The 24,269-nt window shown below is 35.7% G+C and overlaps 2 protein-coding genes across 3 annotated transcripts in view; both read left to right on the top strand.

Moving 5' to 3' along the window:
• Positions 1 to 1,075: 1,075 nt before the first annotated feature.
• Positions 1,076 to 10,968, top strand: naif1 (nuclear apoptosis inducing factor 1). Its single transcript, XM_079828272.1, has 3 exons — positions 1,076 to 1,622; positions 3,865 to 3,912; positions 9,697 to 10,968. The coding sequence occupies exons 1-3, from the start codon at positions 1,187 to 1,189 to the stop codon at positions 10,167 to 10,169; spliced, it is 957 nt and encodes a 318-aa protein (XP_079684398.1). The 5' UTR covers positions 1,076 to 1,186; the 3' UTR covers positions 10,170 to 10,968.
• A 2,204-nt stretch (positions 10,969 to 13,172) lies between these two features.
• The window catches only part of eeig1a (estrogen-induced osteoclastogenesis regulator 1a), a 66,343-nt gene continuing 55,246 nt past the window's right edge, over positions 13,173 to 24,269 (top strand). Inside the window, exons 1-2 of one of the 2 annotated variants that reach the window (XM_079827792.1) lie at positions 13,173 to 13,367; positions 13,614 to 13,881. In XM_079827792.1, coding sequence (XP_079683918.1) covers positions 13,736 to 13,881 — 146 coding nt within the window. In that variant the 5' untranslated portion in view covers positions 13,173 to 13,367; positions 13,614 to 13,735. The remainder of the gene's footprint in view (positions 13,368 to 13,613; positions 13,882 to 24,269) is intronic. The other variant, XR_013817357.1, reaches the window with a different exon arrangement.

Below are 24,269 nucleotides of genomic sequence, written 5' to 3'. Positions count from 1 at the left end.
TACACTCGGTGTCCACTCTGTTAGGACGTCTGATATAACAGAGTGGACATTCTGATCCAAAATCAGCCAATGCACCGTGTCTGAGCAAAAACAAGCTGACATAGAAGGTCTATCAAATAAAGAATTGCATGGCCTTTACATTTTTCTTTTTCTTTCATATTTCCCTTAGGGTGGACATACTAAGGTTGACCACATCACATTTGTAAGATAAAATTCGTAAAAATTGACAGTTAAAATAATCGAGGATCTTGACCAAGTTGTTTCTCCTCCAAAGAAGTGATGACTGCTTTATGATATTATGTCATTTTCATTTTTCCAATATTCAAAAGTAGTCAAAAATAACAGGGTGGACAATAAATTGAGGGACAAGCTAACAACCTTCATTGTAATAGTTAAAAAAAATAAAATAAAATTATATATATATATATATATATATATATATATATATATATATATAAATAAATTAGAGAGAATCATTACTGATAAACCCAAAAATATAAAAAAATAATTATATATAGTAGACCTAAGTGTTGTAGTTATCATGAAAATGGGCTATGTGGTTGTTCAAAAATGTTTTTAATCAAGTTCAATATGCCTAGACTTCAAATAGTGATATTTATGACTAAAATTTATATTTTTAACATTTTAAGGCAGAGATCATGATCTTTACTAGGGACACAAAAGGCACAATCCAAGAAAAGACCCAATTATGTCAAACTGCTTGTTTGTTTATTCAGTATTAGAGCCATACCTCTTCCAGACACTGTTTTACAATGTTTATACTGATAAAATCCGAACACTGTTTTCTCATAACGCTTCGTAAATCTCAATTTTGTAATATGAGAAATATATTAAATCTCAAAAAATACTTGTATATAAGTTGTTAAATAGCTCCCTCCTCTGGCTGACAACAAGTCTAGCCGCGCAAGCGTAAGGTCTGATTGATCACAGTTTCCACAAATGAAAAGACAGATCGTCATCGCCACTGACGAGTCTAAACCAATGGGAATCGTAAGAAGCGACGGAGGGGGCGGGACTTCAGCCATTTGCGGCCGCAAACGTTGTTGTTGGACGAGAAGTCGATTCAAGAAGCCATTACGCTGCGCAACTGTGTCGGGACAAAAACTTACTATTTTTGCGTATTCTACGCAATTTTTTATTCCCCCTGCGTCCAATTATAAACGCTATGGCATCTCAGGCCAAAAAGAGAAAAACTAATTTCTCCGAGAGGGAGGTGGAGATCATCGTGGAGGAGATGGAGAAGCAAAAACACATTTTGGTGAATCACTTTAACGCGGGCGTCACGCACATCGCTAAGAACAGCTCGTGGATGGAGATTCTGAAGCGCGTGAACGCCGTCAGCACCTGCCAGCGCGAGCTCGCCGAGGTCAAGAAGAAATGGTCCGATCTCAAGACGGAGGTGCGGCGGAAAGTGGCCCAGGCGCGCGCGGCCATGGAGGGCACGGGCGACTGCACCACCGTGCCCGTGATCCTGACCTCCATGCAGCAGCGCATCTGCAATCTGCTGGGCGAGGCGACCATCATCAGCCTGCCGGCGGCGGAAGCGGGCGCGGAGATTGCGGTGCCCATCAGCTCCGCCGCCACCGTCACGCTTACGCAAAGTAAGACACTAGCGTTACAGCTGCGTAACTCTAATTGCGTAGAGACCGACAACTGTTACACATTCTTACTCTACTTCCATTTCTTTCACCTGGTAAAAATACGTTAAACCCTGAACGGCAGGTAAAAATATATTTTAACAATAGATATCATAATACTTCTTCACTTGATCAATCAAAGTTTATTAAAACAATAGTTTTGCCTTCATATTTTCCCCCTGAAATGTTTTAATATGCAAATGAGACATTGTTGAGTGTGACTTTTATTAGTTTAATTTAATTTAAGGGATTACTCTTTAATTAATTTAATTTAAGGGATTACTCTTTAATTTGTCTGTAATTTAACTAATTACATTTACTTCTGATGTAATTGCATTATAGACTATATAACAATTCTATATAAAACAATAGTGGATTAAACATCTAATGATAAAATGTGTGTTTGTAATGTAATCTCTCTTTAAAGACTTTGGTCAGTTCAAGAATAATGTATGAAGATCGACAACTGAAACACTTACTTACTTTACTTCCGTTTTTTTCACCTGGTAAAACACTTTAACCGCAGGTAAACATATATTTTAACTATAGATATCATAATACTTCCCCACTTGATCAATCAAAATTTATTAAAACAATAGTTTTGCCTTCATATTTTCTCCCTGAAATGTTGTTTTAATATGCAAATGAGACATCTAATTGAATATGCACTAATTTGCAGTGTTGGGTGTAACTTTTATTAGTTTAATTTAATTACTTTTCCCTTGAAAACGTAAAGTAAGGGATTACTCTTAAATTTGTCTGTAATTTAACTAATTACATTGACTTCTGATGTAATTGCATTATAGACTATATAACAATTCTATATAAAACAATAGTGGATTAAATAACTAATGATAAAATGTGTGTTTGTAATGTAATCTCTCTTTAAAGACTTCAACAACTGTTACACTTACTTACTTTACTTCCGTTTTTTTCACCTGGTAAAACACTTTAACCGCAGGTAAACATATATTTTAACTATAGATATCATAATACTTCCCCACTTGATCAATCAAAGTTTATTAAAACAATAGTTTTGCCTTCATATTTTCCCCCTGAAATGTTGTTTTAATATGCAAATGAGATATAATTTAGATCTATCTTATTAAATATGCATTTATTCGCAGTAGCCTATTGGGTGTAACTCAAGTAATTAGTATAATTTAATTTGCCTACTTCTCTCTTAAAAAAAAAAAAGGAATTACTTTAAAAATGTTCTGCAGTTTAATTACAGTTCTGATGTCATTGCATTATACATTATTGAACAATTCTATATACAACAATAGTGGATTAAACATCCAAATTTAACATCTAACGTTAACATGTGGCCTTTCTTTAAATACTTTGGTCAGTTCAAGAATAATTTATGAAAAGTCATTTATGCAAATTTGCCCAACTCTGCTCATTTGCATAATTTACAAGAAGAGAAATCTGAACACTGGATGAAGCCAAATTCAAAATTCCTATTTAATTTTCTTGACTTGTTTGAGTTAAAGTTTTCTCTTTTTATCCCTTCATAAATCAGAAAATTCGGTTATTTTTTTTCCACCATGATTTTAGGAATAATTTGTAATATAATATAGAATATATATATTTTTTGTCAAAATTATGTCCATTATTTTCACCATGATTTTAGGAATAAAATGATATATATATATATATATATATATATATATATATATATATATATATATATATATAATTTATCTTATGTAACTATAAATGTTATTATTGCATGTGTGTGTATTTATATATATATATAACAATCATACACATTACATACACATATTATGTAAACACAAACTTTTATTTTGAATGTGATTAATCGTGATTAATCGATTTCCCAGCACTAATATATATATGAGGTAAAACTGGGAATTTTAAGTTGAAGTGAAGATTTCTGTGAAAAATCTTACTTTGAGAAAACATAATTTTTCTAGATAAGATATTTAGATAGGTATCCCAGTTGAAATCTATAGATATGGATAAAGTATGATTAATAAGGATATTTTCTCTCTACTAGTTTAACAGAAAACATGTTAAGGAAGCAAAATAGCCTACAATCTCAGTGCATGAAAAAACAATGGTTTTGTCTGTAGTGTCTTGCTTTAACGTTCAACCTGTCTAAAAAGGAAAAGGACCATTTTACAATTTACATTTTGAGTTTACACTTTTACAAATGCATTTCGATGCTGTCTCTTCACAGGCATTCAACCAGCCGCCGCAGCAGCGTGCGAGATAAAAACTCTTGAAGGTATGGGTTTAGTTTTACACATTATCTCTCACATTATGTCTTTTCTTACCTATTGAGACATATATACAAATGTAAAGATTACTGAACAAGAACAAATGTAGGGCAGGGTTTGATTTTGTCTGTGGGGAATTGATTGGATGGTTGTGGTCTTCTATAGAGTTCAACAGTCCGGTTCTGGAGGTAAACACATTAATTTTCTCCATAAGGAAATAGATTTGGAATGATAGCTTATAAACATTTAAGACAGACCCACTGTGAGCTATTTATATATAGCAAATATATGGTATCATAAAAGTGCATCTATCCATTATAAAAGTGCATCTATCCATCATAAAAGTGCATCTATCCATAATAAAAGTGCATCTATCCATCATAAAAGTGCATCTATCCATAATAAAAGTGCATCTATCCATCATTAAAGTGCATCTATCCATCATAAAAGTGCATCTATCCATCATAAAAGTGCATCTATCCATAATAAAAGTGCATCTATCCATCATAAAAGTGCATCTATCCATAATAAAAGTGCATCTATCCATCATAAAAGTGCATCTATCCATCATAAAAGTGCATCTATCCATTATAAAAGTGCATCTATCCATAATAAAAGTGCATCTATCCATAATAAAAGTGCATCTATCCATCATAAAAGTGCATCTATCCATCATAAAACTGCATCTATTCATAATAAAACTGCATCTATCCATAATAAAAGTGCATCTGTCTCATCATAAAAGTGCATCTATCCTTCATAAAAGTGCATCTATTCATAATAAAACTGCATCTATCCATAATAAAAGTGCATCTATCCATCATAAAAGTGCATCTATCCATAATAAAAGTGCATCTATCCATAATACAAGTGCATCTATCCATCATAAAAGTGCATCTATCCATTATAAAAGTGCATCTATCCATCATAAAAGTGCATCTATCCATCATAAAAGTGCATCTATCCATTATAAAAGTGCATCTATCCATTATAAAAGTGTATCTATCCATCATAAAAGTGCATCTATCCATTATAAAAGTGCATCTATCCATCATAAAAGTGCATCTATCCATCATAAAAGTGCATCTATCCATCATAAAAGTGCATCTATCCATTATAAAAGTGCATCTATCCATCATAAAAGTGCATCTATCCATCATAAAAGTGCATCTATCCATTATAAAAGTGCATCTATCCATTATAAAAGTGCATCTATCCATTATAAAAGTGCATAAAAGTGCATCTATCCATTATAAAAGTGCATCTATCCATTAAAGTGCATCTATCATCATAAAAGTGCATCTATCATCATAAAAGTGCATAAAAGTGCATCTATCCATCATAAAAGTGCATCTATCCATTATAAGTGCATCTATCCATTATAAAAGTGCATCTATCCATCATAAAAGTGCATCTATCCATCATAAAAGTGCATCTATCCATCATAAGAGTGCATCTATCCATCATAAAAGTGCATCTATCCATTATAAAAGTGCATCTATCCATCATAAAAGTGCATCTATCCATCATAAAAGTGCATCTATCCATCATAAAAGTGCATCTATCCATCATAAAAGTGCATCTATCCATAATAAAAGTGCATCTATCCATCCATCATAAAAGTGCATCTATCCATCATAAAAGTGCATCTATCCATCATAAAAGTGCATCTATCCATAATAAAAGTGCATCTATCCATAATAAAAGTGCATCTATCCATCATAAAAGTGCATCTATCCATCATAAAACTGCATCTATTCATAATAAAACTGCATCTATCCATAATAAAAGTGCATCTATCCATTATAAAAGTGCATCTATCCATCATAAAAGTGCATCTATCCATCATAAAAGTGCATCTATCCATCATAAAAGTGCATCTATCCATTATAAAAGTGCATCTATCCTTCATAAAAGTGCATCTATCCATCATAAAAGTGCATCTATCCATCATAAAAGTGCATCTATCCATCATAAAAGTGCATCTATCCATTATATTATAAAAGTGTATCTATCCATAATAAAAGTGCATCTATCCATAATAAAAGTGCATCTATCCATAATAAAAGTGCATCTATCCATAATAAAAGTGCATCTATCCATAATAAAAGTGCATCTATAATAAAAGTGCATCTATCCATCATAAAAGTGCATCTATCCATTATAAAAGTGCATCTATCCATCATAAAAGTGCATCTATCCATCATAAAAGTGCATCTATCCATCATAAAAGTGCATCTATCCATAATAAAAGTGCATCTATCCATAATAAAAGTGCATCTATCCATAATAAAAGTGCATCTATCCATAATAAAAGTGCATCTATCCATCATAAAAGTGCATCTATCCATCATAAAAGTGCATCTATCCATCATAAAATTGCATCTATCCATCATAAAAGTGTATCTATCCATAATAAAAGTGCATCTATCCATAATAAAAGTGCATCTATCCATAATAAAAGTGCATCTATCCATAATAAAAGTGCATCTATCCATAATAAAAGTGCATCTATAATAAAAGTGCATCTATCCATCATAAAAGTGCATCTATCCATTATAAAAGTGCATCTATCCATCATAAAAGTGCATCTATCCATCATAAAAGTGCATCTATCCATAATAAAAGTGCATCTATCCATAATAAAAGTGCATCTATCCATAATAAAAGTGCATCTATAATAAAAGTGCATCTATCCATCATAAAAGTGCATCTATCCATTATAAAAGTGCATCTATCCATCATAAAAGTGCATCTATCCATCATAAAAGTGCATCTATCCATCATAAAAGTGCATCTATCCATAATAAAAGTGCATCTATCCATAATAAAAGTGCATCTATCCATAATAAAAGTGCATCTATCCATAATAAAAGTGCATCTATCCATCATAAAAGTGCATCTATCCATCATAAAAGTGCATCTATCCATCATAAAATTGCATCTATCCATCATAAAAGTGCATCTATCCATCATAAAAGTGCATCTATCCATCATAAAATTGCATCTATCCATCATAAAAGTGCATCTATCCATTATAAAAGTGCATCTATCCATAATAAAAGTGCATCTATCCATAATAAAAGTGCATCTATCCATCATAAAAGTGCATCTATCCATCATAAAAGTGCATCTATCCATCATAAAATTGCATCTATCCATCATAAAAGTGCATCTATCCATCATAAAAGTGCATCTATCCATCATAAAAGTGCATCTATCCATTATAAAAGTGCATCTATCCATTATAAAAGTGCATCTATCCATAATAAAAGTGCATCTATCCATAATAAAAGTGCATCTATCCATCATAAAAGTGCATCTATCCATCATAAAAGTGCATCTATCCATCATAAAATTGCATCTATCCATCATAAAAGTGCATCTATCCATCATAAAAGTGCATCTATCCATTATAAAAGTGCATCTATCCATCATAAAAGTGCATCTATCCATCATAAAAGTGCATCTATCCATTATAAAAGTGCATCTATCCATTATAAAAGTGTATCTATCCATAATAAAAGTGCATCTATCCATAATAAAAGTGCATCTATCCATAATAAAAGTGCATCTATCCATAATAAAAGTGCATCTATCCATTATAAAAGTGCATCTATCCATCATAAAAGTGCATCTATCCATCATAAAAGTGCATCTATCCATCATAAAAGTGCATTTATCCATTATAAAAGTGTATCTATCCATTATAAAAGTGCATCTATCCATAATAAAAGTGCATCTATCCATTATAAAAGTGCATCTATCCATCATAAAAGTGCATCTATCCATCATAAAAGTGCATCTATCCATTATAAAAGTGCATCTATCCATCATAAAAGTGCATCTATCCATCATAAAAGTGCATCTATCCATCATAAAAGTGCATCTATCCATCATAAAAGTGCATCTATCATCATAAAAGTGCATCTATCCATCATAAAAGTGCATCTATCCATCATAAAAGTGCATCTATCCATTATAAAAGTGCATCTATCCATTATAAAAGTGCATCTATCCATTATGTATCTATCCATCATAAAAGTGCATCTATCATCATAAAAGTGCATCTATCATCATAAAAGTGCATCTATCCATCATAAAAGTGCATCTATCCATCATAAAAGTGCATCTATCCATTATAAAAGTGCATCTATCCATCATAAAAGTGTATCTATCCATTATAAAAGTGCATCTATCCATAATAAAAGTGCATCTATCCATAATAAAAGTGCATCTATCCATCATAAAAGTGCATCTATCCATTATAAAAGTGCATCTATCCATCATAAAAGTGCATCTATCCATCATAAAAGTGCATCTATCCATTATGTATCTATCCATCATAAAAGTGCATCTATCCATTATAAAAGTGCATCTATCCATCATAAAAGTGCATCTATCCATCATAAAAGTGCATCTATCCATCATAAAAGTGCATCTATCCATTATAAAAGTGCATCTATCCATCATAAAAGTGCATCTATCCATCATAAAAGTGCATCTATCCATCATAAAAGTGCATCTATCCATTATATTATAAAAGTGTATCTATCCATAATAAAAGTGCATCTATCCATAATAAAAGTGCATCTATCCATAATAAAAGTGCATCTATCCATAATAAAAGTGCATCTATAATAAAAGTGCATCTATCCATCATAAAAGTGCATCTATCCATCATAAAAGTGCATCTATCCATCATAAAAGTGCATCTATCCATTATAAAAGTGCATCTATCCATCATAAAAGTGCATCTATCCATCATAAAAGTGCATCTATCCATTATAAAAGTGTATCTATCCATAATAAAAGTGCATCTATCCATAATAAAAGTGCATCTATCCATAATAAAAGTGCATCTATCCATAATAAAAGTGCATCTATCCATAATAAAAGTGCATCTATCCATAATAAAAGTGCATCTATCCATAATAAAAGTGCATCTATCCATAATAAAAGTGCATCTATCCATCATAAAAGTGCATCTATCCATCATAAAAGTGCATCTATCCATCATAAAAGTGCATCTATCCATCATAAAAGTGTATCTATCCATTATAAAAGTGCATCTATCCATAATAAAAGTGCATCTATCCATAATAAAAGTGCATCTATCCATCATAAAAGTGCATCTATCCATAATAAAAGTGCATCTATCCATAATAAAAGTGCATCTATCCATAATAAAAGTGCATCTATCCATTATAAAAGTGCATCTATCCATCATAAAAGTGCATCTATCCATCATAAAAGTGCATCTATACATCATAAAAGTGCATCTATCCATCATAAAAGTGCATCTATCCATTATAAAAGTGCATCTATCCATTATAAAAGTGCATCTATCCATTATGTATCTATCCATCATAAAAGTGCATCTATCCATTATAAAAGTGCATCTATCCATCATAAAAGTGCATCTATCCATCATAAAAGTGCATCTATCCATCATAAAAGTGCATCTATCCATCATAAAAGTGCATCTATCCATTCACATTTCACTTCCATTCTTTCGGGGTAAATCAAGAAAAAAAGTATACACTGTATTAATGAAACAAAACCACATAATTGTACTAGACATGTGTGCAATTAATGTGGGAAACAATAAATACTCTGAATCCCAAGTGGATATACAAAAACTGAGAAAGTCAAAAAGCGTTAGGTTGTGCCCCGCTCTCCCCTATATGTTGAACTTCAGCCCATAACAATGCAAGAAATAAGTCAAATGCAAATTTAGCTTTGTATCAAATACATTTGTCATTAATTTAATTCCATATATGCCCCTGCAGAGACGACGTACCACACGCTGGAGGAGGGCATGGTGGAGTATTGCACCGAGACGCCCGTGACGGTCACCGCGGAGGCGCCGGTGGAGATGCTGGCGGCGCAGGCCGAATGCTCCGCCAAACCTCAGGAGCTGAAAAGCCGCATCGCACTCAACTCGGCCAGACTGCTCCAGGAGCACCGCGTCACCAACCTGCACGTGCGCGAGATCGCCCAGCACCTGGAGAACCAGAACGACCTGCTCCAGATGATCCGCCGCTCGCAGGAGGCCCAGGCCTGCGCTCAAGAGAGACAAGCCCAGGCTCTGGAGGGCACGCAGGCCGCTCTGCTCGCCCTCATTCAGATGTTCAGACCGGCTCTGAAGGACCTGAGGAAGTTTCTGCAGAACGCCAACAGCACAAACACACCGGCCGCCACAGAGACTGGAGAAGGAGCGGAGAACGTGCCGCCGCCGCCGCCGCCTGAAGACGGACCGTAGAGAGGAATAGGCCTATGAGTGACCGGTCTGCTCTAGAATAGACTGTAAATTATTGCACAGCACAGTGCCTCCAAGAGTTGTGCTTCTATGTGTGAATGTTTCAGGGATAAAGCGAAACTAGGACTTTTACTAGCATTTTAAAGAAGTGGCCAAAATCTAAAATGTCAAAAGAGCCTTTTTGTGCTTGAAGTGAAACGTCTTTTCAGTTTAACTTCAACCTCTGGGTTTTATTTTTACATTTGGTGTGCTTAAAAAGCAAATAGATGACAATTATTATTTTTGTTGTTGTTTAATTGACCCTCAAATGAAACGAAAGCATCGCATGCATTGAATGCAAACGCCAAAACCCGAATGTGGGTCAGAGATGTACAGAAAACACAGTTTCTCCTATTTATGTAGAAAACGGCTCCTTTTACAGGTGAGGCCTTGGAAGACTTTGTGGTGGATTTTGTTTCTTTAGCTTTTGACAATACCATTTTTATTTATGTATATTAAATAAAGAAACTCTCCACACACCTATTAGTCTTCAGTTGTGTTTTATTGATGCTAAAGCCTCCGTGTGTGATCAAATGTCCAGATGTCTGACAGGCTTTACTATCAATATATCCATGTGCAGTCAGAGCCGTGTCAGAGTCATTGCTTGACAAAAAAATACATAATTTGGAGGTATTATATTATATATATTATATTGGAGGTAATAGTGATGCTGTCATTAAAGTGAATAAGGACACACTCAAATGTAACTTTAATTATTATGCTGTTATATATTTTTAATTCTTATAAAAATTTTGAAGTCTCTTGATTCATTTATTTTTTAAAGCTAAGCTAAAATCCATGTATCTACAATTATGTTGTTGTTGTTTTTTAATTGTATGTTATTCATTTCACTTTTAATATTAACTTTGCCACCACGAGAGGGAGACAAAACGCGCCATATTTCATCTGAGGGACTTCATATTATTGACATGGAGAAATGTATGTGTGTGTGTGTATACACTGATCTGGCACCAAGATGTTAGCAGCAGATCCTTTAAGTCCTGTAAGTTAAGAGGTGGGGCTTCCATGGATCGGACTTGCTTGTTCAGCACATCCCACAGATGCTCGATTGGATTGAGATTTGGAGGGCAAGTCAACACCTCAAACTCGTTGTTGTGCTCCTCAAACCTTTCCTGGGGCCCGTTTCAGTAAGGAGGTTCAACCAACTCTGAGTTTAAACCTGAACTCTGAGTTGACTTACTCTGAGATGGGAAACTCTGAGTTTTGGGTTTCAGAACAGCTGAATTGAGGTAGTTTAATCAACTCCGAGTAGACTGACTCTGAGTTAAACACATGCACTCCAACTATGAAAAGCCACGATCAATGGAGCTCCGAAATTACGATTCACCATGGCAACAGCACCCAACAAAAAGACGTTTGCATACTTCCGGGTCAATACACAAGTTTAATTCTTAATTATTTTAATGAAGTTTAATTTTCATGGTATCCAAAAGGCAAACAAAGAATGTGGCAGCAGCTAAAAATGAAAAAAAAAAAAACATAATTCAATCAGGTAAAGCTTTAAGCATAAAATGTTCATGGGTGTTGGTTTCATGACTTTACAAACATTTGCCATATTAAATAAATCATTCAGTGTCCAATGTTCAGCAGCTTTTCTCACATAGACCCTTTTCACAGACTGTGATGACGCGTTTTAACGATCATCAATATCGTAAATCCTGCAACGTTTTTTGTATTTTTTTTTTATGTATGTACATTTATAACACTAATACTTTGTATTATATTACTTTTGCATCAAATTACAAAAATCAAGATACCGCTGCTGTGAGGGTGTTTCTAATACAGTGTCTATGGGAGTGATGGTGAAAATTAACATCTTTCTCTCTTTTCACTGCAGTTATCAATCTCACTCTATTTTTCCCTTTTTGAAAGTTGTGAAATCCCTATTGTGGAGTTTTTCTTTTGCTATTTGAGCAAATGGAGACACAAAAATATATATTTAATGAATAAAGTATTTGTAGGAAATAAAGATGACTATAAAAATTGTAAATAAATGTATTTAACAGCTGTGGTGGTGGTTATGGCATATATCTTGTACTACCATCTGGCAGCATCCTTCCATACAGTTATCCGTTTTCAGAAAATGTGATGATGGGAATATGTCATAAATGCGTCCAACCGCTGGAAATCCTAAAGGAAAATCTAATTATTAGGATACTTCTAGAGGATTATCAAGTGAACGTCAGGATCCTGTGTAAAAGGACATGCCATTTTTGTCAGTTTGACAGTGTCCTCATGATGAAAATATGAGCAATGAATGTTCCTGCAAAAAATGCTTTTCTTACTATGTATTTTTGTGGCAGATAATTTAATTTGTTTTAAGTAAACTTTGCTTACTTTAGATTTAGATTAAATTAATATATTTTTTTATATTTATACTTGAAATACAACCAAAATACTCAGTAAGAAAAGCATTTGTGGCGTTTGAATGAATGAATAAAGTATTTAAACACTGCTGGTGCTTTAAAAAGGGGAGGAGACTGAAAGAAACTCTTGGTTTACCGAAGAAAACCTGCTTCTGACCAGGTTAGGTTCACAGAGTAAGTTACCCTGGTAACTGACTCTGAGTATAAGTTACCTCTCTTTCAGAAACGGGCTTGACTTACCCTGCTTTCTCAGGTTTGACATACCTCCCATTCTGAAACAGAAAACCCAGAGTTTCCCTCATTTCAGGGTTAACCTACTCAGAGTTTTCACTTAACCTCCTTTCTGAAACGGGCCCCTGAAGCATTTGTGTTTCATTAGCTATTAAATTACGATAAAACTGATGTCTGCATATATTAAAATATTTTAATATTTTAGAAAGAACTCTAAATTATTTGGAGACCAATATAACCATTATAAGTTAGGGTATATTTAAAGGGATTATTATTGACAATATTAATAACTGTTATTGGCCTGAGAGAAATCAAAGAGGGGGGACAGAGAGAGAGAGAGAGAGAGAGAGAGAGAGAGAGAGAGAGAGAGAGAGAGAGAGAGAGAGAGAGAGAGAGAGAGAGAGAGGGCGGCGCTTGCCTGTTCTATCCCTGTAGAAAAACTAAACGCAGTGATCCGTGGGACAGAATCACATCCAAACACAGGACACACACACACACACACACACACACACACCGAGAGAGGACAGACAGAAACACCAAAGACGTGAGTTCACGAGATCAGCGTTAACGTTTCTAATGTTTGAAAGTTTGACCGTTTATTTGCGCGCGCACGAGAGAAAACCTGAGGCGATTGTTTGTTCGCGGGTGTGTGAACTAAAACCTGACAGAAAAATAACAAAGAAACGTTTTTTTCTAATGATAATGAATCACGTAACGTTACTTGTATATATATTTGTTGATATGCTAGTGTTCATGTGTTCTCATGTGAGTTGTGATTTCCCCCCCACAGATGATCATCAATGAAAACATGATCGCTCAGGGAGAGTTTCCACTGCCAGATTAAACCGTTACTCCGCGTTCAGTCAAACATTGGCTTTCTCCAGAGAGATAAATCATTCAGAGCTCGGGTTCATGGCGTTTCTAGTCAAGAAGAAGAAGTTTAAGTTTCAGACTCATGTCACTCTGGAGGAGCTGACAGCCGTGCCGTTTGTCAACGGGGTTTTGTTCTGTAAGATCAGACTGCTGGATGGAGGAGACTTCACCTCTGCTTCATCCAGGTAATCATCATTTCTTTATTCAAACTGGACCTTTACCTACTGATGGTACAGTTATGGTACATATTTATGCCTCGGGGTGTTTACATTGTGCATTTAAAAGAGTACAATGGTGCTACACCTGCAGAAAGTCCTGAAAAGTACCAGGGAACTACCTTTTTTTAATGTAAATAAGTTACCATGGTGGATTAATTTCAGTACCATGGTATATCTCAAAGTACTGTGGTATTGTCATCATAGTATTTGTTGCTATACAGTCTTTAAATTAAAAGTTATTCGCTTTAAGTTCAGCAGTTGGTATTCATATTTTGAATTAGGTTTTATTTTATGTTCTGTTTGCAGTTTAATTTTAATTCTATTTTGTCATTTTGTTGTTAGTTTTAATTAGTTTTCTAAAGAACTATGTCTATAGTTTTTTTATTACATTTTGTGTAGTTATTTTAGTACAAGTTATTGAAAATGTTAAGTTTTTATTAGTGCTGTCAAATCGACTAATCGTGATTTATCATGTCTAACAAAAGTTTGGGATTTATATAATACACGGCCAAAAAAAGTCGCTGTTTGGATTTAAAGTGGCAAATGCTTACAAGTCAATGATTGGATCATTCGTGATTGTTATGTTTCTAGCATGTTATATGTTTGGCAGCAGTTCTTCTAACTGATGGAGTGTGTAGCTTTTCATTTCTTAAACAAACATGTAGGAAGACACATCATGGCCATATTCCAGGATGACCAGGTTCATCAGCTCAAACTGTGAAAGACTGGTTGGGAGGGAGCATGAAGAATAATTTTCAGTCCAGACCTTAAATTCATTGAAAGTCTTTGGGATGTGCTGGAGGAGACTTGACAGAGTGCTGGACTCTTGCATTGTCAATACATGATCTTTACCAAAAATGGATGCACCTTTTGATGAAAATAAATGTTGTGATGTTATTTCCATCGAGGCGCAGAAATATTTGGTCCAGATCTTGTATTGACAATGCATATATATTTATATTCTATAAAAATATTCTATATTTATATAGAAACTAGTGCTGTCATATCGTTTAATCATGATTAATCGCAACTAACACACACACACACACACACACACACACACACACACACACACACACACACACACACACAGACACACACACACAATATATGTGTGTGTGTGTGTGTATATATATATATATATATATATGTATATATATATATGTATATATATATATGTATGTATGTGTGTGTGTATTAGAAAATAGTGATGTCAAATCGCTTAATTGCATCTAATACACACACACACACACACACACACACACACACACACACACACACACACACACACACACACACACACACACACACACACACACACACACACACACACACACACACACAATATATATATATATGTGTGTGTGTGTATATTAGAAACTAGTGCTGTCAAATCAATTAATTTAATTAATTAATAAATAAATAAATTAATTAATTTAATCTAATATACACACACATAATAATATATGTGTATATGTATATATATGTGTGTGTGTATTAGAAACTAGTGCTGTCAAATCGATTACTTGCACACTCATCTATACACACACACACACACACACACACACACACACACACACACACACACACACACACACACACACACACACACACACACACACACACACACACACACACACACACACACACATACACAAGTGTGTGTATTAGAAGCAATTAATCACAATTAATCGATTTGACAGCACTAGTTTCTATATATTTTATTTCAGTTACTGTTTATTTTTTTTATGGTATTAGTTTTAGTTTACTATAACCTTGCCTTTTCATTGTCAATAAGCATTTTCTGCTGTAGGATTCTTGATTTGCTGTTTGATTCTAGGATATTAAAAACACTCTGTTACATTTTAGATTCTTCTAAACATTGGTTGTAAAGTAGCACTTCTAAAGTGTTGTGGGTGGTTGCCAGGGCGTTGCTATGCAGTTGCTAGGGTATTCAGGAAGGTTGCTAAGGACAGCTACTTGGATGCTTTCTGCATGATTTGAGATGATTGATATTAAAGGGGATTGTTCAGATCACTAACCCTTGATATAATGTGATAGTGATGCTTACTCTTTTATCCAGCTCTCGATTCTCAGTTCATCAGCTCAGTTTCCACTGTTCTGATCTGCTTGTTTGAGACGGTTGCATGAGGATGTCGATCATGGCATGTGATCAGAGGGAAGTGAAGACAGACGCGTCTGTTGAATTGTTGTACCTGTTTTGTGTAGTCAGATACTAATGTCTATATATGTATTTTCCACTTCGTCCTTTTTTAGTGTCGTCGTTACAAGCTCAGTAATGGATCTTGATAGTGCATTTTACTGTTGTCCTCCGCTTTACTGGTGAACTCAAACACTGTAGCCATTCACACACAGTCTCACTGAGTTTAGATGTCCTATAAATGCACTAGTAAAGAATGGTTGTTTTATTCTATGTATAATAAAAGTTTCACTTGAGTGTGATTTACAGGCGGTCAGAAAGCTCGGCTGTCCGGTGTCTTTTCTCCTCTTTGCTCATCGCTTTCAGAATAACAGGAAATACTCACTATCACTATCCTTTGCTGTTTCACTCAAAACGGGCCTTGCAACAGAAGGGCCTCCGATTGCATTTTTGGCCACCAAAGTTCATAACAATGCTTCCAAAAAACAAGATATGGTGCAAAAGTCTCTGTATAAGTTCTTAATATTTATTAAGGCAAGGCAAGTTTATTTTTTATATTTTATACACAACGGAAATTCAAAGTGCTTTACATAGAAAAGGTATTCAAATATTAGCAATATCACATGAGCAAAAGTGCTGTTTTCCCGGATATCAGCACATTTGCAAATGTGATATTGATTTTATACAACAATTCAATAAACAATCAGTTAAAATGGCTATTACAGGGCTCCAGACTAAGATTTGAGAGCATATGCTGCGTCCCAATTCGCATACTATCCGTACTAAATAGTATTCGAAAAAAGAATTAGTATGTCCCAAATCGTAGTATGTTGAAAAGAGTATTCCAAAGATTCCCGGATGGTTTACTATTTCCGGTCAGAATCTGAAGTGCAGATCGATGCGCACTCTAACGGCTGATATTGCCCACAACCCATTGCGAGATGGACGAGGATTCAATTAGAACTACAAACGCGGATAAAAAGTGTTTAAAAAACTACAAACATGACGGTTACGCGAGTCTGACGGTTAAGTGGAGAGGATTAGATAAAGTGGTTTGAGTGAGCAATTATCAGTATTTAACCTGGCGAAAATATATTTATTCAATATTATCCACATTATATTTCTCCTGCAGCAGCATTGAGAACTTTTGTAATGATACGTTTGGCCATTAACTTTGCAAACACATGAGAGGAGTCTCTGCATTAAAGACCCACGAAAGGCAGATCAACGAGCGACTACATTTCTCTCCGATACGGTAGGAAATTAAATTTAAAGTGGGGGATTTGAACTGTGACGATGATTGACAGGGCAGTTTAAACGGTGACGGGACTCACGTAAGAGTGACGAAGTAGTATGTCCCAAAGCTTGCATACTCTTCTGCTACACACTCAAAAGTATGTACTTTTTCTTCACAAAAAGAGTACATACTTTTAGGACATAGTATAAGTAGGCGAATTGGGACGCAGCCATAGACTGTAAAAAAAGATGGACGACGCGCCTTCACTTTCTTCCGTTGACGTAAGTGGCAGTTGTGAGCGTGTAGATGGGCCGCGATATCAAGGTCCCGTCCCTAATCAACAACTTTTTGTGAAATAAACAGTTATGTATAGTGGCTGAGTTGTTCATGTAGGTTGTCTACAAACTGGAAGGTTGGTGGTTCAATCCCCGGTTCCACCTGACCAAGTGTCGAGGTGTCCATGAGCAAGACACCTGACCCCAGCTGCTCCTGACCAGCTGGATGGTGCCTTGCATTGCTGTCTCCGCCGTCGGTGTACGAATGGGTGAATGTGAGGCAATGTGTAAAGCGCTTTGGATGGCCATGGGTCTGTTGAAAGCGCTATATAAATGCAGTCCATTTACCATGTAAATGTAGAGAAGTTAATTGTTTTGTGCATATTACATGTTTTTTTATTGGAAATTTAACTGTGAACCACTGAGCTTGAGTTGATATGCAGATAAAATTAACTTTTATTAACAACAGTAACGTGCAAATACCACATTTTTATTGTAAAAATGTAAATATTCTACTCTTATTAAATGTACCAATGTACTTTTATAGTATCACACTGAACTGACCGACAGCTTCTAATTCTGTGTGATTCAGTCACAATTCAAAGAAAAGTTTTTGTTTTTCATGAGACTTTGTGACTTCCTACTTTTTTCCATATATTAAGGAGTGGAAATGGCTAATGCTGTATTCACACCAAACGCGAATAGAGCGTCAAAATCGGGTCTACCGTGTCTAGTTGGACGCGTGAACATTTTGAATCCATTCGCGCGCACACTAGGGCTAAACGATATATGGACAATTTCATATCTCGATTTTCATGCCAGATATCTCGATATCGATACAATACGATATGACTACGTGTTCGGTGAAAACCAAGCATTTCTCAGAAAAATAAAAAGATCATAATACAAAATTTTTTGGAAAGTATAGTTTTATTTTTAAGAACAAGTCATCAACATTAACATAAATTACCACAAAATAAATTACAAATCAAATCTTTTACTGCAGCTCTGCTTTAACAATAAATAACAAATGCAGCAGCTGGTGGAACATTGAAAGTGCATTGAAGTGCAACAACATTTATATTCTTACACATTGTGTAAGTAACTTCAATGTTTACTCTGTTCTATTCCCAGTTCACCAGCCACTTACTTTTAAGTATTTCGGGAGAAGTGGATGAATTCACGTGTTGTAAACATAGAGGTTGTAAATCCAACAGATCCGATTCTCTGAACTGCGTCTGCGGCACAAACCAACACGGCGGTGCCCATCGCGCATACAGCTCAACTAACGCCATCGTTATAAAGGTGTTTAAACAACAATATATTTCCACTTGCATGTATTTGACAATCGGAATATCAGATATTTCATGCCATAGCTAACACATTTGTGAATATTCTGAATAAAAAAGGAAAAAATGACATAAAAGCAGATCATCATTCATGCAGCGCTGTTGCTGCTGCGGTGTGTCACGTGACAAGCAATGACGCGTCACCATGGAAACGCCGCCCCCCCTCTCACAATATAGTTCCCACGTCCCTGTAGTGTGTGCGCGCTGGCTTTAGCGGTGCATTCAAGGGCACTCGTAAAACTGATGTTTGTTGTGACTGCCAGAGTTGTATGCAGGGCGAGCGCGGAGAGGGGAAATCTATATCGTCTTTATCGTTGCTTTTTTTGATAGTAATATCTTGAAAGTTCATATCTAGATATAGATACGATAACAATATATCGTTCAGGCCTAGCGCACACAGCGAATTGGACTATCGCGCCACAGGACCTCCAGACGCGTGTCAACGCGCCTTTCCATTGACTTAGCATTGAAATCACTCGCTCCAGACACTCTATTCGCATTTGGTGTGAACGCAGCATAATAAGTCAAATAAAAGCTCCTCTGCCGCCATCTACTAGTTATAGTGGTAATGTCTTTTTCAAATAAAAGTGCTTGTTTGCCACAAAGTGGCCTACACCTTTAAACTTTTAATTTGTACAAATCATCCCATTAAAAATAACATTCAAATTTGACAATATTTAGAGCTTTGAAGTGGAAAAAGTGTGAAGCCCTTGAAAAGTGCTTGAATTTTACTCTCAAAAGGTTGTACGAACCCTGAGATGAATAATGTTAAAACATTCGACTATTTATGCCACATTACCATGGTTACAGTTAGTGTTACTACAGTAAATCATGGTGAATGTTGGTGATTCGTGGACTGAAACCCCTACATTTTTCGACTAAACATCGAAATAAATCTAATTAATAAACTAAATTAACCATATAAACTAAATTACTGATCTTATTATTGATATAAAGCCCACACTGTCACTGTATGATAATTGAAATTAACTGATGACATCAGCGTTTTCTCCAGAATGGCTATAAAGCTGAAAAAAATGATGCTGCATTATTTTCCTGTTTAACACTGTAAAGCTGCTTTGAAACGATCTACATTGTTAAAAGCGCTATATAAATAAAGTTGACTTGACTTGACCTGATCTTCGCTCACGGCTCAATGTCTCTCCTGGGGCCCGTTCTTCGTACCTCGCTTAATACATCTGAGATGATTTGACAGATCCCAGATATTTTAATCGTGATAACTGATCCCTGGCTAATTTGGTTCTTCAAACGAATTTGCGGATTGGATTAAAATATCTGGATTAAATGATCTAAGATTACTGAGCGTTCTTTTTTTCCCTGAAGAGGGCAGATGCATCGATACTCGAAACCACGATCAGCAATGCAGCGATTGGCTGGCGTCAAGACAGCAACGTAATGACATCATATAATTAAAAAGCCACCGCCACCTGGCAAAAAACTTGACAAATCACACAAAAAAACCCCACGAATTTCTGAACCCTTACGGAAGGAAAATATATTTACCAATATATTACTTGAAGTATATTATAATATATTGTTAATATATTGATGGTACATATATACAATATATGTAATATATTGCAGTATATTGCAAAATATACAAATGATTGCCGCTTTCAATATATTGCAATATATTGGAAAATATAAATATTAAATCCCATATATGGGAATATATCGCCTAATGTATTACATGATATTTTCCAATATACTGCAATATATTTTTGTTTCGTAAGGGAACCTTTATAAGGAAACAGCCAAACGACCAAACCAACATAACAGTTATAATAGATAAATGATAAATGTTTTTTTTTTTTTTTTACATGATTACCAATTATTTATATTCACGATTTTATACAGTATTTGTACACCCTTTACATTTTTATTTCAATGTTGTAATTACATTTTTAATTCAATTTGAAGCAGATTTGTAACGTGACAGCATTCAAGTTTCTTATGGGTCAAGATCAAATTATCCTCTCTTGCGCTGCATCAAGCATCCCATAATATCAGTGATCACCTACTTGCACGGCTCAGATTAACTGTACAACATGTGTGTAAACCAATAAAAATAAAATTATATAAAGTAATATTCCATCACAAATAAATCGCTCAATCAAGTGGCTGTGTCTATAGTATTATACATTCTCATATACATATACAATATAACATTTTTATATTATTATTTAAAATTATTATTATTGCCCCTGGTTCAGTAATGCACTCTTGTAATAAAGTAGCAGTGGCTGGGACAGATTTTAATTATCACCTCAAGATGCAATCTAATCCTGTTTACATGAAATAAGCTCCCGAGCAGGTTTAAGCTTACGGACCTGTTACTATGACAGCAAGTCCAGGATGAGCTTCGAAGAACCAAACAATCCAAGATCATGTCAAATCGTCAACAATCAAATCCAGCTAACTGAGTTAGCGACGTACGAAGAACGGGCCCCTGGTTTGCACGTCAGCTCTGTTTGATCTGATATCTGTGGTTTATAACAGAGAATTCTGCGCTGAACGCTTCCTCTAGATCTCACGGTAATGATGTTATTAATTCTGTGGTGAATTCAAACGCTTTCTCAAATTTAGTCGCACCAGCAGGAAAAAAGGTAGCAAAATGCCACCATTTGATCACAGTCTGGACTTACATTTTAGACACAATATTGTCTCTATTTTGCCATAATTGAAAATAGTTCCAAACAGTAGAGCCATTGTGCGTCTCCGAGCAACAGTTTCAGTTTTGTTACTGAATGAATTGTTCTAATAAATGACTCGACAACTCACTCAGTGGCTGCATCCGAAATCGCATACTTCTCTACTATATAGTAGGCGAAAAACAGTATGTGACAAAGTAGTATGTCTGAATTCACAGTATGCAAAAAGTCCTCGGATGACCTACATCTTCCGGTGAGATTCTGAAGTGTGCATACGATGGACACTTTACTATCCCATGAGGCCACGGGAGAGGATTTTTGAATGGCAGTGAAGTGGAGCAACTGACACATGATAATGACGGCATGGCGAATGTCGTACGTCCAGATTACATTCATACTACACATATAGAACATACTTTTTTAGATGTCACAATGTATTTACTTACTCAAAAGAAGAACCTGCTCAAGAGAGTATGCGATTTCAGACGCAGCCAGTCACTTCTGCTTTGTTGAACGAATCATTTGACTGAATGAATAACTCATTAAGACAATGATTTGCCGCCACCTACTGGTGGTTTTAGTATCATTTCATTTTAGCTGGTGGACGAAGATTGAATGCAGTCTTTGTTTTTGGTCGTGATTGAAACAACAGGAGTGTGTCATCTCCGGTGGTTTGTGACTTTAATGTAGATCTCAGTTGTGTTTATGTGAAGCTGCAGTGTTTTTCCATCTGTGACATTGCAGATAAAGTTGATACTTGCATGAAACACAACTGAGATCTCCATTAAGTCAATTGAGGTATGAATGAACAACCTCGGAGCAATACAGTATTGGTTTGCATGGGATATTCAGCAAGAAAAAGCTTCAAAAGTTACATTTTGATGAAAGGTTATGATGGTTCACGTTGACTCGACTGAATTTGGCTGAATTCTGGCACTGGTTCTCTCATAAACTGACTCGTTTATTTCTTGTCCTTTTAACATTCTCATTCAAGTCACACACATTCTCCTGTCTAGCGCACTACACACACACACACACACACACACACACACACACACACACACACACACACACACACACGCACACACCGCTTTTGTTTTGGCCTGTGTTGGTTGGCAGGAGGAAGTCGAATGGCAGCGCGTGCAGACGGTAGACGGACAGAGACATCGGTGAACATCAGTGAGAGGAAGTTCAGATGCGACTAGTTTGTCCGGTTCAGTTTATCATCCCGCTGTCTTGAGTTTGAGGATTGTTAGGATGCTGTTGATACTCGAACAGAAACATCAGACAGGGAAAGTTGCTTGATTTTCCGCAGGAAGTTTGTTGCTAAATGGGGTGTTTAGATTCACAAGTTCCAGACAGACGACAGGAAGCAGGAAGAGTGAGACCATCAGCTGTTTTCTGTTCTGGACTTTAAATTAGATGCATTTCCCAATTTAATTGCTAGGTGAATATTTTTCATCTCTTGAACATTTTGTCCTCAAAGTTGATGTGTTAGAAGCAGGAAAAATGGGCAAGCGTAAGGATTTGAGCGAGTTTGACAAGGGCCAAATTGTGATGCTAGACGACTGGGTCAGAGCATCTCCAAAACTGCAGCCCTTGTGGGGTGTTCCCGGTCTGCAGTGGTCAGTCTCTAACTCTCTATCAAAAGTGCTCCAAGGAAGGAAGGAACGAATGAGGGAATGAAGGAATGAAGGAATGGTTTGAGGAGCACAACGAGTTTGAGGTGTTGACTTGGCCTCCAAATTCCCCAGATCTCAATCCAATCGAGCATCTGTGGGATTTGCTGAACAAACAAGTCTGATCCACGGAGGCCCCACCTCACAACTTACAGGACTTAAAGGATCTGCTGCTAAAATCTTGGTGTTAGATACCACAGCTAGGGCTGTCAAAATTGCTCAAAAATGACGTTCGAATATTCCCTCTAAAAAAAGCATGAATATTCGAACTATTCGAACATCTGGTTGCGCATTTTATCAATGACACGCATTACGTCAATAACAGGACAAATGAATACAAAGACACATAACTACTTATATAGGTAGTCTATTTAAGTTTAAACATATTTGACAACGTATAACCTACACAAAAACAAGTAAATCACTAATGGCTAAAGACCGCAGACCTCACTCTCTCGCCCTCACGCTCTCTGCGCATAGCGGTTTAAATGAACACACACACATTTTGAGACTGATCAAGAGTTTTGTGCAAGCAATTTAAGGTCGCGACTCTTGTCCCAAATATAGCAGGCTTCATTCAGTGATTGAAACAAATATTAATATAAGTTTTACTGCATATTATTGAACGCTCCGAGCGAGCTGTGCTGTGCTAAACATGGAACTTTTCCTTGACATGAAACGGTAAATAATCAAACCAGTGGAAGCCGTGCATTTATCCTTTATTCATGCAATATCTCTTCAGTCAGTACCTCGGTTCCTCTGCTTGACAGAACTCCCTGAAGCCCCATCCACGACACTGATCGCTCTCATGTCCTTACAAATGAACTAAATTAATTTCTGCGTTATGGCCTCGCGTGTTGCAGACAGAGAGCTTGTGGCGGGCGATGCAAAGTAAGGCTGGTCCAGTTTGCACATACAAATTAGTTGCTTATATTTACAAAACGAGCCTACAAAAGCATAAAAAAGCCCGTTTAATAAAGAA

This window comes from Gobio gobio, assembly GCF_949357685.1.
Source record: "Gobio gobio genome assembly, chromosome: 10".
Classification (NCBI taxonomy): domain Eukaryota; kingdom Metazoa; phylum Chordata; class Actinopteri; order Cypriniformes; family Gobionidae; genus Gobio; species Gobio gobio.
The sequence above is the reverse complement of the archived record's forward strand: the minus strand, read 5'-3'. Positions and strand labels throughout refer to the sequence as shown.